Source organism: Podarcis vaucheri (assembly GCF_965113315.1).
Source record: "Podarcis vaucheri genome assembly, chromosome: 2".
Taxonomy (NCBI): domain Eukaryota; kingdom Metazoa; phylum Chordata; class Lepidosauria; order Squamata; family Lacertidae; genus Podarcis; species Podarcis vaucheri.
The window spans coordinates 95234022-95250213 of NC_138760.1; the positions used below are offsets into that span (position 1 = coordinate 95234022).

A 16192-nucleotide genomic window follows, 5' to 3' on the forward strand; every position below is an offset into this window, starting at 1 on the left:
TTATGAAGCAGTTTGTTTGATGCTGTAAGTCAGGAGTGGAGAACCTTTGGGCCTCCAGATGTTGCTGAACTACAACTTTTATCAGTTCTAACCACCATGGCCAATAGCAAGGGTTGATGTGAGCCATAGTTCAAAAAAAATCTGAATGGCCAAAGTTTCACCACAACTACTCCAAGCAATCTCACGGAGCGGAGTGGAACTGTCTCCCTCGGAAGCTGGCGGACTCTTTATTGTTGGAAGTTTTTTTTTTTTTTTTATAAAATTTTTATTAGTTTTACAAAAGTTTTTATAACAAACAAACATAAAAGAAAAACAGACAAACAAAAAAAAAATTATAATTTCAAAATATCCTTTCATAAACTTCTTTCCTCGGACTTCCCCATACCTCCCCTTTCTGCATCCTCATGTCCAAATTTTATAGCAACTTATAAATGTATTTTCCCATCCTAATTCATCATAGTCCTTTCTTGGTCTAATCTTATATTACTGCAACCCTTTCTTTCTGTAAAATCTCGACAATCTAAACTTCATCAAGTTTATAATAGTTCTTAAGATAAATCTTAAATTTCTTCCAGTCTTCTTCCGCAGCCTCCTGTCCCTGGTCACGAATTCTGCTCGTCATTTCCATTGTTGGAAGTTTTTAAGCAGAGGTAGGATGGCCATCTGTCATGGATGCTTTAGCTGAGATTCCTGCATTGGACTAGATGACTCTTGTGCTCCCTTCCAACCCTACAATTCTACGATTCTATGAAACAACAGTGTCACCAAAGGAGTGCAACGGGTTCATGAAACGTGACTGTTACGTAGCTCGAAGTCTATTTCAATCAAACAAGCAAGGCTATCGATGTGGACATGTAACCACCTGCTGCTTCCCCAGTGATGTTTGGTGTTGAACCAAGTTACCAACCCCTGGTTTGGCATCTCCTCACCTGTGGAAATTGCTTTGGAGCACACAGCATACAACTGCTATCTGTATGCAACTCATTAATTAATTACTTAGCTACCATCTATTGCCTTGAGGACAACTGGCAAAAGACGTGGGCGTTTTGTTTGTTAGCAACACATTTTTAAAACGTGGGCCCGTCCAGGTAATGCAACATTTTATTTGCAGAGTTCCAGCGGAGATATTCTGCCGCAATGACCCTGTATATAACGCACTTCCTGGATTTTATTGTTTTCTTTATAACACTTTCTGCAATAAAAAGCATGGCAAATACACGTGTGCTTCCTGTTAATATTTGCACTAGACCATGGTAAGGGAGAGATAATGTGGTATCCAGTGCACACACAGCCCAGGAAGGCAAATAGTGGATAGTTAATTCTTTATTGACAAAAGCACACTTAGAACAGCTCCTAAGGTGCACCAGATACACATGCGCTCATGCTCCTAGTGTCTACGTAGTTGTTGCTGTGCTCCCCTCTTCATTTTTTTAAAACAAATTTTATTAAATTTTCCACAGTGATAACACAAACCACAAAGCAAAATAAAAAAAAATTCCTTCCTGTAGCACCTTAAAGACCAACTAAGTTAGTTCTTGGTATCTGAAGAAGTGTGCATGCACACGAAAGCTCATACCAAGAACTAACTTAGTTGGTCTTTAAGGTGCTACAGGAAGGAATTTTTTTATTTTGACTATGGCAGACCAACACGGCTACCTATCTGTAACACAAAGCAAAATGATACACAAAAACAGAAAAAGAAAAAGAAAAAAGAAGACAGAAAAAGGGGGAACAATAAACAGATAAACAATAACAACAAACTTCATTCTTCACAAATCCAACCTTTTAAACATCTTGGCTGACTTCCTCAAATCCCTCCCATCTGAGTTTCCTTGTAAATAAAAGTAACAGCTTTCCAATATCATTATCAAACTAAAACAATTTCCAATTATAGTCCATCTTATTCACTTTTCTTAACATTCTAAATCCCATTTATTTAATTAGAACTTAATTTAATCCTAGGCCTATTTGTTTCTTTCAAGTAATTTCTAATTTTTTATATTACAATATTTATTCAAATAGTCCTTGAATTTCCTCCAGTCCTCTTGAAACTCCTCTTCTTTCTGGTCGCGGATTCTTCCAGTCAGGTCAGCTAGATCCAAAAAGTCCATCGTCTTCATCTGCCAATCTTCCACTGTTGGTAGTTTTGTGTTTTCTAATTTTTAGCAAGTAATATTCAGGCAGCCCCTCTTCAAGCTCCTCCTGGTTCTAGGAGACAGAGGGTCAGAGGATAGCAGGGATTTGACTGGTCCGCCCCGCACCTGAACAGTCACTTCCGACACATCCTGTGTCCCCACTTCCATCTCTTGAGTGCTCAGACCCTTCCTCTCCCCCCTGCCCTGGCTCTTGCCTTGTGGGTGGCACCAAACCCCATAAATCTCTGGCCTGCTCTCCTGAATCAGTCTCCACGCGCCCCCCTTGCCTCTGTCACACACTCATCAGACCCCTGCCAGTTCCAGCAAGGCAAAAATGTATCTGGTAAATTCACATTATTGGTAATACCCCCCTCTCCATTTTTCTTGACCAGTGCCAGATTTACATATAAGCTAAACAAGCTATAGCTTAGGGCCCCACTCTCTTGGGGGCCCCCCAAAAAATTAAAGGAAAAAACCCCTGGATGTACATTTCCAAAATATAAGATAAAAAACAAATAAAATAAAACCAAGTGTTTTGTGTTGTGTACCATATATTCAACACAAAAAACAGCGACAATTTGTTGTTAACAAAGGTCAGCTGGACATATAAAGGGCCCCATTACCTTCAGGAGCTTAGGGCCTCATCAAACCTAAATCTGGCCCTGTTCTTGATGTAATTCGAACCCTACAGGTGATCTTGCATGAAGAGCTTTCTTGTTCCTGGCACTCAGGAAATATATAGATTTTCTCTTACCTTTGTAAAGATGAGCCTATCTAAATCAGGCTAACTTTAAAATCTGAAAAACTCCTGAATGGATGCCATCGAGCAATTTATTTGACACATTTGAAAGACAAAGTTTGACCAGTTTTTCAGCCATCATTCAATAAGACCATGTTCTTACAACCCCAGATTTGCAATATGGAAGTGGGGAAAATTGAGGAGGTAACTCTGTTAAGGAAACCATAAGTTGGTGTCTTCCTGAAGACTCGATTTTACCACACATGGCAATTTATAAATGGTGTTTTAATCTTAAAGCTTAAAAAAATTGGAATCTGTGCACATAAAGCTCACACATTCTCCAGACTGTTCTGTTTTCATTCACTCATCATACATTATGCTTCTGTACTCAGATCAGACTTTGGAAGCAATTGGGAAACATTGAAAACATCAGAAAGGCCATATTCTGAGTATTTCACAGTACAAGGGGTGTTCAGAAATGATTGCCAAGCATGCGATTTCCACTACAAAACCCTGCAGAACAATTGCAAAATGTTGGCATCAGAACTTAAATTGCAAGAAATGGACTACTCTGAAGGCAGTAGAGCCCTTTGGGGCATCTTCTAAATATGTGTGTTTTAAACTTATAAATTTACCATAAAATAAAAACATAGAGGTTTCCCCCCTCCCCAATGTTGTGAATCAGACAGTGTTGGGTTTCCCTGTATTTGCAAAGTCAGTATTTTATTGTGGCAGAACCTATGCTTTAGAACTTCCTGCCTATTGACATTTAGACAAGTATCCTCACTATATTGTTTTAGACACCTGTTTGAAATTTAAAAATAAAATAAAAATCAGCATGCCTATCCAAAACCTATAACTGAGTTTCTATATTCTTTTTTTAAAAAAAAATAGTTTTGCTGATTTTCTCTGTGTTTCATTAATGGTTGAGATTCAATGTGCTTTATAACCATTTCTGTGTCTTTGTACAGTTGCTGGCTTGTAAAATGCATGAATTAGATAGAGCCCTTCTACATTCATTGTCAAAGATTCTGATAGTTTCTCTCCTTATTTCCCTCCTGTGGAAACCCCAGCAAGAGAATGCTTATTCTGTTATATCTATGTTGAAACAGCATCAGTATATATACATATATTTAATCCAAATATTTTTGTTTTCATATAAATACAAGAACAACATATAACTACAGTAACTTGTCCAGTGGTACATTCTTAGTAAGCTTCATATGCAGCACAAGCGATGCAAGTTTATTTATGCATTGTCAATTCAAGTATCCCCTCCACAGAGGTTCTTGTGTTGTGGGTGGAAAAAAGTATCTTCTGTCTCATTTATAAAGGAAAAGAATGGAAGCCAGGTCTCGCCAAAAGTGTCTATCTTTGAAGTGTCTTTAATTGCCCTTCTATGTTGAATAAGGCATTCCGATAGAGCCACATTCCAAATATTATTTTCCCATGCATGGTGGAGTTGCACGATTGTATTCTCCTTTTGGAAAAAGGTGTTCCACGTTATTTCCAAAATCACACAGCAATCCCTTCCACCCAATTCAGCTCTCGCCTTGTAAACTCAAATTTAAACAATAACTTTAAATGCGGAGACTTAGTATTTTCTCTGGTATCGGTATCAATATTTTTGTCTTGCTTCAGAACAACCAATTTTGCTTGCACTGTATTCTCCAACTCATAGCCTCCTTTACCAACACTGCAAACTGACACACATTTAAAATCCGGAGGAAGCTCTGCCGAACTCAGTGGCACTTTTTTCTGTGGGCTTCATATCTGATTGGATTCAGGATGCCTATCTAATCAGCCACACCAGCTGTGACTTGAAAAGATTTCTGTCTCTGCCACATGATGAGATTTCAATTAAAAATGGTTACGCTCTTAAATAAAAGGTAAAGTTAAAAGGTAAAGGACCCCTGGACAGTTAAGTCCAGTCAAAGGCGACTATGGGGTTGTGCCGCTCATCTTGCTTTCAGGCCGAGGGAGCTGGCGTTTGTCCACAGACAGCTTTCCGGGTCATGTGGCCAGCATGACTAAATTGCTTCTGGCACAACGGAACACCGTGACAGAAAGCAGAGCGCACAGAAATGCTGTTTACCTTCCCTCCACAATGGTACCTATTTATCTACTTGCACTGGCATGCTTTCGAACTTCTAGGTTGGCAGGAGCAGGGACAGAGCAATGGGAGCTCACCCTGTTGCGGGGATTCGAACCGCCAACCTTCTGATCGACAGGCCCAAGAGGCTCAGTGGTTTAGACTGCAGCACCACTTGCATCCCTACACTCTTAAATAAGGTTCACTTCACATTATTAAAGGTACTTGTGGCATGGTGAATTGAGCTGCATAAGTAAGGTTACACCCTTTTTAGATTTAATTAGTCTGGAAAAACTACCACCACCTGGTTCCACAAATACTGATCTGAACTCAGTGACACAGAGTGGGTTGTATTCATTATAGTACTAAGGAGAATGTACCACCAAAATAAGGATTCTCCTTGAATAATGAAATATTCTCCTTCTCACCCCCCCTCCCGCCTACTAAATATATTCTGGGGCTTCCCCCAAACCGCCCCCCCAACAGATATGGGGATGGCACAGGGGAGGAAGGGAAAATCCTGTTATGCTAGCACAAATATTTTGCTGAATGACTGCAGTTTCCATGCCAACAACCCACTACTACATATGGCTGCGTGGGTTCAGTGTGACTTATTTCCTCATAAGGGTAAATAAGTCTATATCTCAGTTTTTCTATCTTTCTTAAGACATCTCCATTATTCCACAGAATGCACCCAACATAAGAGCCTCCTGTAGACTCTGAATTTGCACAAACGTCTATGAATCAGGACACATTTCAGAGGCAACAATTAACTGCAGGTGGCATATTTGTTTATACAGGCAGAAGTTGATTAGCTGTCTGCTTATTCTATAAAGGCAAATAATGACAGACTATATTTAGCAAGTCGAAATGAGCAGAATAATGAAGCTCAAACATCTAGTTATAAAATAGTTTTCCAACACATGCTGAGATGACAGCTAGCTGGCATTTAGAACCATAACACTCAATCAGGAAGGCGGCGAAGTTTCCTGACATCAACAGTACATGGCTTTTGCCACATGGTGGTGCTTTGATCAAGGCTCTCTTTTGAATCAAAGAAAACCCATTTCAACAGCTCTTCAGGGAGCAATCACATTTTTACATAGGACTAAAGCGCTTGCTCCTCTTTTCTGTGTTCTGCAAGGGAATTTCTAAAAGTCACTCTGGGTTTCTTCTATTTTTAAATCCACATGAAGAACAATATTCACATTGACAGACTGAACTGGTGACAGAAGTTGAATTGTAAGGCTCTTTAGATCCCTGATGATTGGCCATGCTGGCTGAGGCAGACTGAATTTGGAGCCCAGCAATATCTGGAAGGCCAGAGGTCCCCCACTCCTGGGCTGCAGCTGTTATTCTATCACCAAAGGCCTGGAATACTTTGATTTCCATGATTTCTGCAGTACAATTTCATCTAAAGGAGGGGCCTCATACTAAATGACATGGAGAAAGAACAATATATGGAAGGAGAAATGTTTTACTGAAACCTGCGTCTTTGACATGTTGGGCTGGCAACATGATAAACTCCCATCTCCGATATTATTTATCATGACCATTTTTAGGGCTTAAGCCTAACATCACTAGCTAAGTTAGTTAAGAGTATGGGGCTGATAATACCAAGGCTGCAGGTTTGATTCTCATATGCAGTGCCGGATTTAGGTATACAGTGGTGCCTCGCAAGACGAAATTAATTCATTCCGCAAGTCTCTTCGTCTTGCGGTTTTTTCGTCTTGCGATGCACGGTTTCCCATAGGAATGCATTGAAAATCAATTAATGCGTTCCTAGGGAAACCGCCTTCAGACCAGGTCCGGGGACAGTCTGTCCCCGGACCTCTTCTGAAGGCTGGGGGGGGGACAAGGGCTTTTCTTCCCACCCCCAGCATTTTAAAATCGCCCCGGACAGCGGAGGACTTCTCCGCTGTCCGGGGCGATTTAAAAGCCCCTGGGAAGGCAGGCAGGGGGGACAAAGACTTTTGCTCCCCGCCAGCCTTCAGAAGAGGTCCTGGACCTCTTCTGAAGGCGGGCGGGGGGCGAAAATCTTTGCTCCCCCCGCCTGCCTTCAAAAGGTGTCCCCGCAGCGGCGGGAGGTGTCCCCTGCCCCCCGCCCGGCTTCGGAGCACCGGGAGAAGCGATCTCCCCGCAGCCCCTTGCTGCAAAAGACGTCCGGGGGGAGCGAAGCGCTTCTTCCCCGCTGCCCCCCGACGTCTTTTGCAGCAAGGGGCTGCAGGGAGATCGCTATCTCCCCGCAGCCCCTTGCTTCAAAAGAGGTCCGGGGGAAGCGAAGCGCTTCTTCCCCGCTGCCCCCCGACGTCTTTTGCAGCAAGGGGCTGCAGGGAGATAGCGATCTCCCCGCAGCCCCTTGCTTCAAAAGAGGTCCGGGGGAAGCGAAGCGCTTCTTCCCCGCTGCCCCCCGACGTCTTTTGCAGCAAGGGGCTGCGGGGAGATCGCTATCTCCCCGCAGCCCCTTGCTTCAAAAGAGAAGACCCGCTGTCCCCGGGGCAAGCTTCGTTTTGCGAAGCAAGACCATAGGGAAATTCGTCTTGCGAGGCAACTCGAAAACGAAAAAACCTTTCGTTTTGCGAGTTTTTCGTCTCGCGAGGCGTTCGTCTTGCGGGGTACCACTGTACTGTATTATTATTCAGTTTTACAATATACATCTGAATCCAAACAATAATCATAATCATAAACATATAGGATTCCCTGAATCCTTTGACTTCCCTCCATGGGTTCCACTGTCAACCTTTTTCTACTGCATCATATAATTTCTCAACTTTTTCTTAAAATTTCATTTTTACCTTAATTTCTGTTACAATTGTTGTTATAATCGTTTACATTGTTCTCTTAGGGTAACTTATAAATTTCCCGCATTCCTTATTAAAGCTTCTATCTTCTTGGTTTCTAATTTTCATGGTCATTTTCACCATTTCGGCATAGTCCATCTTCTTTCTCAACCATTTGTCTCTGGTCGGGACTCTGGGCCAGTAGTATCCGCACTGCTGTCGTTGCATACATGACTAGTATGCTCCTTTGGTAGTGGTCAAGTTATTCTAACTCAGATATGGCCATACCTGGCCAACAGACAAAGCTAGTCACAGGGGTCACTAATGACAAATATGAATCTAGGTGTAACCTCCAGTTATTGACCCACCCCTTGAGAAGGTGCAGCCCCTCCATTACAAAATGTTTAAGTGAAGTATGGTCCCTCATAGCTTTCAATATCAGATGGCCAACAGCTGAATCAGTGACACCTTCCCAAGGATACCAGGGTTTTAGTGTGGAGGATGCTAAGGGTACAATCCTATATATATACATGAATAGTATGCTCTTTGGTAGTGGTCAAGTTATTCTTGCCCAACAGACAAAGCTAGTCACTAATGACAAATATGAATCCAGGTGTAACCTCCAGCTATTGACCTACCCCTTGAGAAGGACGGCAGCCCCTCCATCGTGCCCTCTGTCTCCAGTGCGTATTATTTTGCTCATGTATCTGGAGTCAAAACTGCACCACCCACAGTAGAGGCACAGGCAGACTTGGGGTATCCGTAAGGCAACACTAGGTTTGCAGAAAAACCCTTGAAGGAATAAATCCTATCAAGGAGGGGGGAAACCAAAACACCCCATAAGAACTCAATGACACAGAATGTTTAGGGATGAAAGGGGGGGGAGCAGAAGGGATGGAGGGAAGGAGAGAATAAGAGAGACTACAGAGATCTATATAAAGAGTAGAATGAATCATTTATTTGGAGATTTTCCTGGTTCACTTTGAATTATTATTTTTTAAATGCTCTCAGGATGACAGAAGAGATAGCCCCTCACAGATAGCAACAGAGAAATCAAAGCATCAGTATTCAATGAAACAGTTGCACTAGATCAGTGGTCAGCAAGCTTTTTCAGCAGGAGGCCGGTCCACTGTCCCCCAGACCTAGCATGGGGGGGGGATGATGCAAGAGTACCACGAGCCCCGTTGGCTGCTTACCTGTGTCTTGGAACAGCAGGGACTGGCGGCGGTGGAGGGACAATGAGAGGCGCGCAAAAGGGCTCCAGAAAGGGGCTGCTTAAAATGGCGGCTGATCAAGCGCTTCTGCTGCCGGCACCAACAAAGCCCAGCCCCTTTCCTCCTCTAGGCTGGGAAGTCAAGGAGGAGGAGGTAAAATCTGTTATGGTCAAATGGGCCCAAGACTTTGGCTACAACATCCCAATGACCACCTGGGAAAATTTATGGAAGGTCAATATGAAATTTACTGCTTGTTACACCCTGAATGAAAACTTTATGAAGATGCAATTCCGATGGTACCTGACTCCACTAAAATTATCTAAGATGTATAAAAATATTTCAAGCAAATGTTGGAGGTGCAGGGAAGCGTAAGGGTCAATGTTACACATGTGGTGGACATGCAAGAAAATTAAGGAGTTCTGGAACATAATCTATGATGAGCTTAAAAAAATGATTAAGGTATCCTTCATAAAAAAAAAACCCCAGAGGCTTTTCTCTTAGGGATACTTGGCCTAGACTTACCAAAAATTGTGAGAGAAATATTATTGTATGCTACTGTAGAAGCATGAATACTAATCGCAATGAATTGGAAAGGAGAGAAAATCCCAGCAAAGTTGGAGTGGCAAAGTAAATTGATGGAGTTCGCCAAACTGGCAAAAATGACAGACAAATTGAGAGGTAATACTGAACAAACATTTATTTGGAATTGGGACATGTATAAAAAAAATATCTTAAAGATTATTGTACTAGTATAAATGTGGCAGGATAATAATAATAATAATAATAATAATAATAATAATAATAAATTTTATTTATATCCCGCCCTCCCCAGCCGAAGCCGGGCTCAGGGCGGCTAACAACAATAAAACAGTACAAAAGTACAACATAAACAACATTCTAAAATCATTCATTATAAAAATTAATTAATTCAAGCCACTAGCAGTTGCAAGTTGCAAGGATTTGAATGACTTCTGTGTTACAACGGATATTTATATGATAATATATTATTGACGATTAAAAAGAAAATAGAGATTAATAATGCACTAGATAAAATAAGAAGTAAATGCATGATGGGGTGGCGGGAAGTCGTAGGGAACTCAAGAATGTACAGTGAACAAATAATGAGATTTTCTTTTTGTATTTCTATTTTGATTTTAAATATATTTCTTTGTTATATCTTTTTAATATGAATAAAGCATTAAAAAAAGAACATATTCAGGAGACAAGCTGGGGGGGGGCAGGAATGTTCTGTTGTGCACAAGACATCCTTGCACTGATTGCTCTTCTTTCTCCTTCTAATATGTAATCCTGGAGTTTGGCAAACTTTAGTCCTTTATGTCCAATTTATTTAAGCATCTTCCACAATTCTTATAAAGTGGGACAATAGAATTCTTTTTTTAAAAAATGGGATTAGGAGGGACTGCAAATATTCCACCAGTTTTAACCAACAGTGCTTCTTTTACACCAGTTGAAATAGCCCATAATAATCACAGGATGGTACAGCAACACTTCTGTGGATAATCCTCCGCATGCACCTTGCGTTCCTTGCCATAAACATGGAAGGAGTAAGGTTTTCCATGCCATAAATATTGTACCCTGGTGAGAAGTATCAGCTCAATTGTTTGCCTCTGTAAAAACACAAAGAAGATACTTTTAGGGTCTAAACATCAGTTTATCATTTACAGAAAAGTTCAAACCTGAATGGCTTTCTTTTATACATAGAAGAATTGCAACAGTTAGGCACATTCTGAATACGGAGATGCTGTAGCCCTATCTGGCAGGTATGGGGAATCTAGGACCCTCCTGACATTCTTGTCCCAAACCGTTGGGCATGCCTGCTGGGCTTACTTAAGCTGGAGCGCAACAACACCTGAAAAGCCAGAAGTTCCCCATCCCTATTCCCTGACCCACCTATCCCTTCGCCTAGGGTGCTACCAATGTTGGAACTCGACCAAACAAAATGGGAAAAGCCTACAAAGCTTAGGATGTTTGCAAGGGCACAGGCCAATGGAGGCCAGCAGGTGTATGAATTTCACCATGACCCTGCATGGGGGAAGGAAGCGCTCCAGGAAATTGTCTTGGATCACAGCACCGAAGACCATCGCCTCAGTGGTGATTCAGTTAATATTCACAGCACTTGCCTGCCTCAGTATCCGCCTTGTAGATGCAAACTGAGCTTGGTGTTGTTCAATGGCATAGCTGGAGGCTTGACTGACGCCAAAATCAGGGAAACTAATCACTGGATATACCTATGGAAACACAAATTTCAAAGACATACAAATAGAAAACTGAAGTCCTGAGCGAGGAGCAAGAGCAGGCTAGTCATTGTTTTACCACATTATGCAGACATGAAGCATAGCTGAACTCTAAAATGCAACTGCATATCACCCAAGAAGAGCCTGCACTGCGGACAGGTAAGTAAAATGCTGAGCAAACTACTGTTGCCAATACAAGATGATGAAGCCAGGCTGTTTCTGGGCAGCCCAGTATGTCCCTGTCCAGCCCTCTCTCTTTTACACAAAATTATCAAAAGAGTTCCCTGGGAAGAGGGGTTAGTAAACCACTCTGGAAACTGGAGCCCTAACAACTCTGATTATCCTTAACCAAAGACAGTTCCCAGGATTCCTTGGGGGAAAGTCATGGCTGTTGAATGTGGTATGATGCTGTTTTAAACATCTAATGGAAATGGGAGCCAGAGAGAGGTTGGGTTCCCACTTTGGCACTTCTAACGCTCTGGCAGTCAAGTGCCAAAACAAGCCCCAGCGTGGGCCTCCACAGAAAAATGTGTTGCCATTTGACAAATGCACTACTGAAGTGGGCCAAGCGCCACTGTCACCCAACACCAAAACACCATGACTGGAAGGAGGAGCACATGCATGTCACAGTCATACCTGTGTATTTTTGTATGGCTACCATTACTTTTATGATTGCGTGTGTGTTGTGGCACAGGGTGAGAGAGAGGTTGGAGTGGGGTGGGGGAAGATTTATGTGTCTGGGGGAGATTATATGGTGAAATATGCTCCACCGATTAATTAATTGCCAACACTTAAGTTGGTTCCTTTTCAAGTCCTGCCTCTCTTTGCATTACTGCTTTTGCTGAAAGCATTTCATTACCATAGGGCTGTCATCAACAAACAACGTCTCTCCAGTAACCGTTTTGAAGAGTTCGATAGGAAATCCAGATCTTTCATCTGCCACATATTCATAAACGTTGTTCTTCCTATGAAGGCAAAAGGCAGGAGAGTTGCAATGACAACCTGCAGCCTTTCTTTGTTTTATACTCTTTACCGATGGAAATTTAATCTTTTACAAAAGGCTTTCCAAGACTTCAGCTTACAAACTCATTGCCTCAGTCTATTTACAAATAGGGAAGGCGGACTTCCTGTTTTGAACCTCCCCGTTTCGATGCCAAATTAAACGTTTAAAATCCGATTCTCCCGTATCAGCTCTACTCACGGGTAATTACTTTGGAGTCAAATTGTCCACAGGAAAAAGTCAGTGCTCTCCGGCAACAGCTATGTGGCTTCGCTCCGTGGAAGAAGCAGACAATTCGAAGCACCGCGCCACTCACCCCACGTCGCTCCGGGTCCCCGAAATCGGGTTCCCCCGCGAGTAGGGGAGGTGCAAAAGGTGCCCGCCGATTCCCACGTTTCTATACACAGTATACAATGAATCATGATAAAATTATACAGTTGAATGGGTATTGGGTAGATGCATTAATGTAATCAGTCCTGTTAAATAAGCATACAAAGGGCCAGTCGTGTCTGACTCTAGGGTTGTGCGCCCATCTCACTTAAAAGGCCGGGGGCCAGCGCTGTCCGGAGACACTTCCGAGTCACATGGCCAGCGTGACGAAGCTGCTCTGGCGAGCCAGCACTAGCGCAGCACACGAAAACGCCGATTACCTTCCCGCTATAAAGCGGTACCTATTTATCTACTTGCACTTAGGTGTGCTTTCGAACTGCTAGGTGGGCAGGAGCTGGGACCGAAAGACGGGAGCTCACCCCGCCGTGGGGATTCGAACCACCGACCATGCGATCGGCAAGCCCTAGGCACTGAGGTTTTACCCACAGCGCCACCCGCGTCCCGTTATAACACTTAATTTCATATTAATAAAGCTATTTATAATTATTAGTAGTTTGCATCATACATTTACACAAGTGGACGCATAGAGGATTGTCACCTGCAGAGATGACAATAAGAAGCACTAGGTAAATGGTTGCCATATCCTTTGGCAAAAGCTTCAGTGCCAAACTAAATATCTCTGGGAAGCCCAATAGCAGGACATGAGAGCAACTGACCAGACATTTCTTGAGAGCAAACTTACCAGTAATTGGTCTCTCAGGGGCTACTGGACATTTAAAATATATATATTATTTATTTAGTTAGTTAGTTATCTCGACTGTGTCAGACCAACATGGCTACCTACCTGAATCTAGATGCATGTATACTGATCACATAGCAATATCTATAAATAATCAAAATATTCTACAGAAAGAAAATCCATTACATGTAATATAATTTTTATGTATAGTTGCAGAATGCAACCCCCATTATGAAAATGCAACTTGCATGTAAACTCCTGATAAGATCATGCTTCTTTTTCTTACAACTGTTGAATTTTCTGTTTGCAGTTTGGTGCCCTCCCAATTCAGAAATATGTAATCCAGGAGTTAACTAAATCCTGTTCTGCTCCTCCATGCAGCTGTCTCTTTATCAACTCCACATAGCTGAGGATCCCAACATGCGCCTATGCATATTTGGCTACTCAGTTGAAGGCATGCCTTGAAGGCATCATGCTGAATGCCCAGGCACGAAGGAGTTTGGGCCAAGGAGGCACATGTTGGGGGAGGGGAAGGCCAGCGTTGCAGCCCTACTGCACCTTAAAGGTAAAGGGACCCCTGATCATTAGGTCCAGTTGTGACCAACTCTGGGGTTGCGGCACTCATCTCGCTTTATTGGCCAAGGGAGCCAGCGTACAGCTTCTGGGTCATGCGGCCAGCATGACTAAGCCGCTTCTGGTGAACCAGAGCAGCACACGGAAATGCCGTTTACCTTCCCGCTGGAGCGGTACCTATTTACCTACTTGCACTTTGACGTGCTTTCGAACTGCTAGGTTGGCAGGAGCAGGGACCGAACAACGGGAGCTCACCCTGTCGCGGGGATTCGAATCGCTGACCTTCTGATCAGCAAGTTCTAGGCTCTGTGGTTTAACCCACAATGCCACTCGCGTCTCTGCTGCACCTTACCTATGCAATAATAACACTACCCATAGGCATAGCCAGGATCTATGATGGGGTGGGGGAGGGGGCACCCACCTGTCACCATCAGTGCCAGATTTACATATAAGCTAAACAAGCTATAGCTTAGGGCCCCACTCTCTTGGGGTCCCCCAAAAAATTTAAAGCAAAAATACTGGATGCACATTTCCAAAATATAAGATAAAAACGAAATAAAATAAAACTTACATACAGCAACAGTGTTTTGTGTTGCGTAGGCTCCTATGATGTAAGTAATGGGCCCCACCTGCTAGCCTGCTCCCTAAAATATCACTGGTTTGCTCATTTTTATATACAGTGGTACCTTGTTGATATCATCAGTGACTTTGCTTTGGCAAGGGCAAGGAAAGTATTGTAATTTAGATCATGTTTGTGTACTGTTTTTATACACAGTATACAATGAATAATGATAAAATTATACAGTTGAATGGGTATTGGGTAGATGCATTAATATAATCAGTCCTGTTAAATAATTTTTTGATCTACCAATACTAGGCGTGTCTAGTATTGGTATTATTTATGAATGTGACATATTACTAGAAATATTGTCTTTTACACTCACTAAGTGTAACAGGATACAAAGGTCTGCTGTCCCAATGAACAGTGTAGACTACTATGGTGATATTGATATTATATAAAAATGCATTGTACAGGTTATAACACAATTTCATATTAATAAAGCTATTTATAATTGTTGGTAGTTTGCATCATACATTTACACCTATTATTATTTCATGTTATGCCAAGTTTCCAGAGACTAGATTATGAGTCTTTGTAAATTGTGTTTCTAAAGGAACTTTTGTTATTGCCAAATGCCAATGTGTTTGCATTACTAAGTTGGCTATGAATAAAAAATCATTTTAAATTAGAGCTTAATAATTATTTCACTATTAATATACTTCTTCTTAATTGTATTTCAGTTCAGCAGTTACTCTGATGAAATACATATTTTGTTATGTGCAAATGACTTTAGATACCTATTAGGTCCATAAATTACCATAAAGCATATATTCAACAGAAAAAATAGCGCTATTTTGTTGTTGACAGCTGGACATATAAAGGGCCCCATTACCTTCAGTAACTTAGGGTCTCATCAAACCTGAATCCAGCCCTGGTCACGATCCTCTGCCAGGCTCTATATAGCAGATTCTGAATGAAATGTCTCAACAACAGTTTTAAACTACAGTGGTATCTTGGATTAAGTACTTAATTCGTTCTGTGGATCCGTTCTTAACTTGAAACTGTTCTTAACCTGAAGCACCACTTTAGCTAATGGGGCCTCCTGCTGCCACCATGCCACCGGAGCACAATTTCTGTTCTCATCCTGAAGCAAAGTTCTTAACCTGAAGCACTATTTCTGGGTTAGGGGAGTGTGTAACCTGAAGTGTATGTAACCTGAAGCATATGTAACCCGAGGTACCACTGTACTTTCTTTTGACCCCAAGTGCTTGGAAAAATCTGTCAAATTATTTCTTTGATGGGGGGCTCCCTCGTCTTCCCCCTCCCCGGCTATGCCCTTGGCTCTACACACAAATGATATATCCTCCAACATTTCTCCAATGAATATAAGGACATCCTAAGGCAGGCTTCCTCAACCTCAGCCCTCCAGATGTTTTGAGACTACAATTCCCATCACCCCGACCACTGGTCCTGCTAGCTAGGGATCATGGGAGTTGTAGTCCCAAAACATCTGGAGGGCCGAGTTTGAGGAAGCCAGTCCTAAGGGAAAGCGGGATGAAATCAGAAACCAGGGCGGCTTCTGTAAATCAAGGACGTTCCAGGGAAAAAGGGACACTTGGAGGGTCTGAAATAACATGAGAATGGATCTAGGGATAGGGGAACTCCTGTCCATTTCGCCTTCCTCTCGCTTCCTCCTTTTTCTGCTTCTCCACCGCCCACATTTCCGCAGCTGATATGAAACAGAAAGTTACGCAAGGCTGGCCAAAGAGGGAT

General features: G+C 42.3%; 1 protein-coding gene across 1 annotated transcript; it reads right to left on the reverse strand.

The window, feature by feature from the left end:
• Positions 1 to 9919: 9919 nt before the first annotated feature.
• LOC309526754 (protein SSUH2 homolog) lies at positions 9920 to 12227 on the reverse strand. The gene is made up of 3 exons (XM_082212969.1): positions 12075 to 12227; positions 11102 to 11209; positions 9920 to 10588 (listed from the first exon to the last, which is right to left on the reverse strand). The coding sequence occupies exons 1-3, from the start codon at positions 12075 to 12077 to the stop codon at positions 10448 to 10450; spliced, it is 252 nt and encodes an 83-aa protein (XP_082069095.1). The 5' UTR covers positions 12078 to 12227; the 3' UTR covers positions 9920 to 10447.
• Positions 12228 to 16192: the final 3965 nt, after the last annotated feature.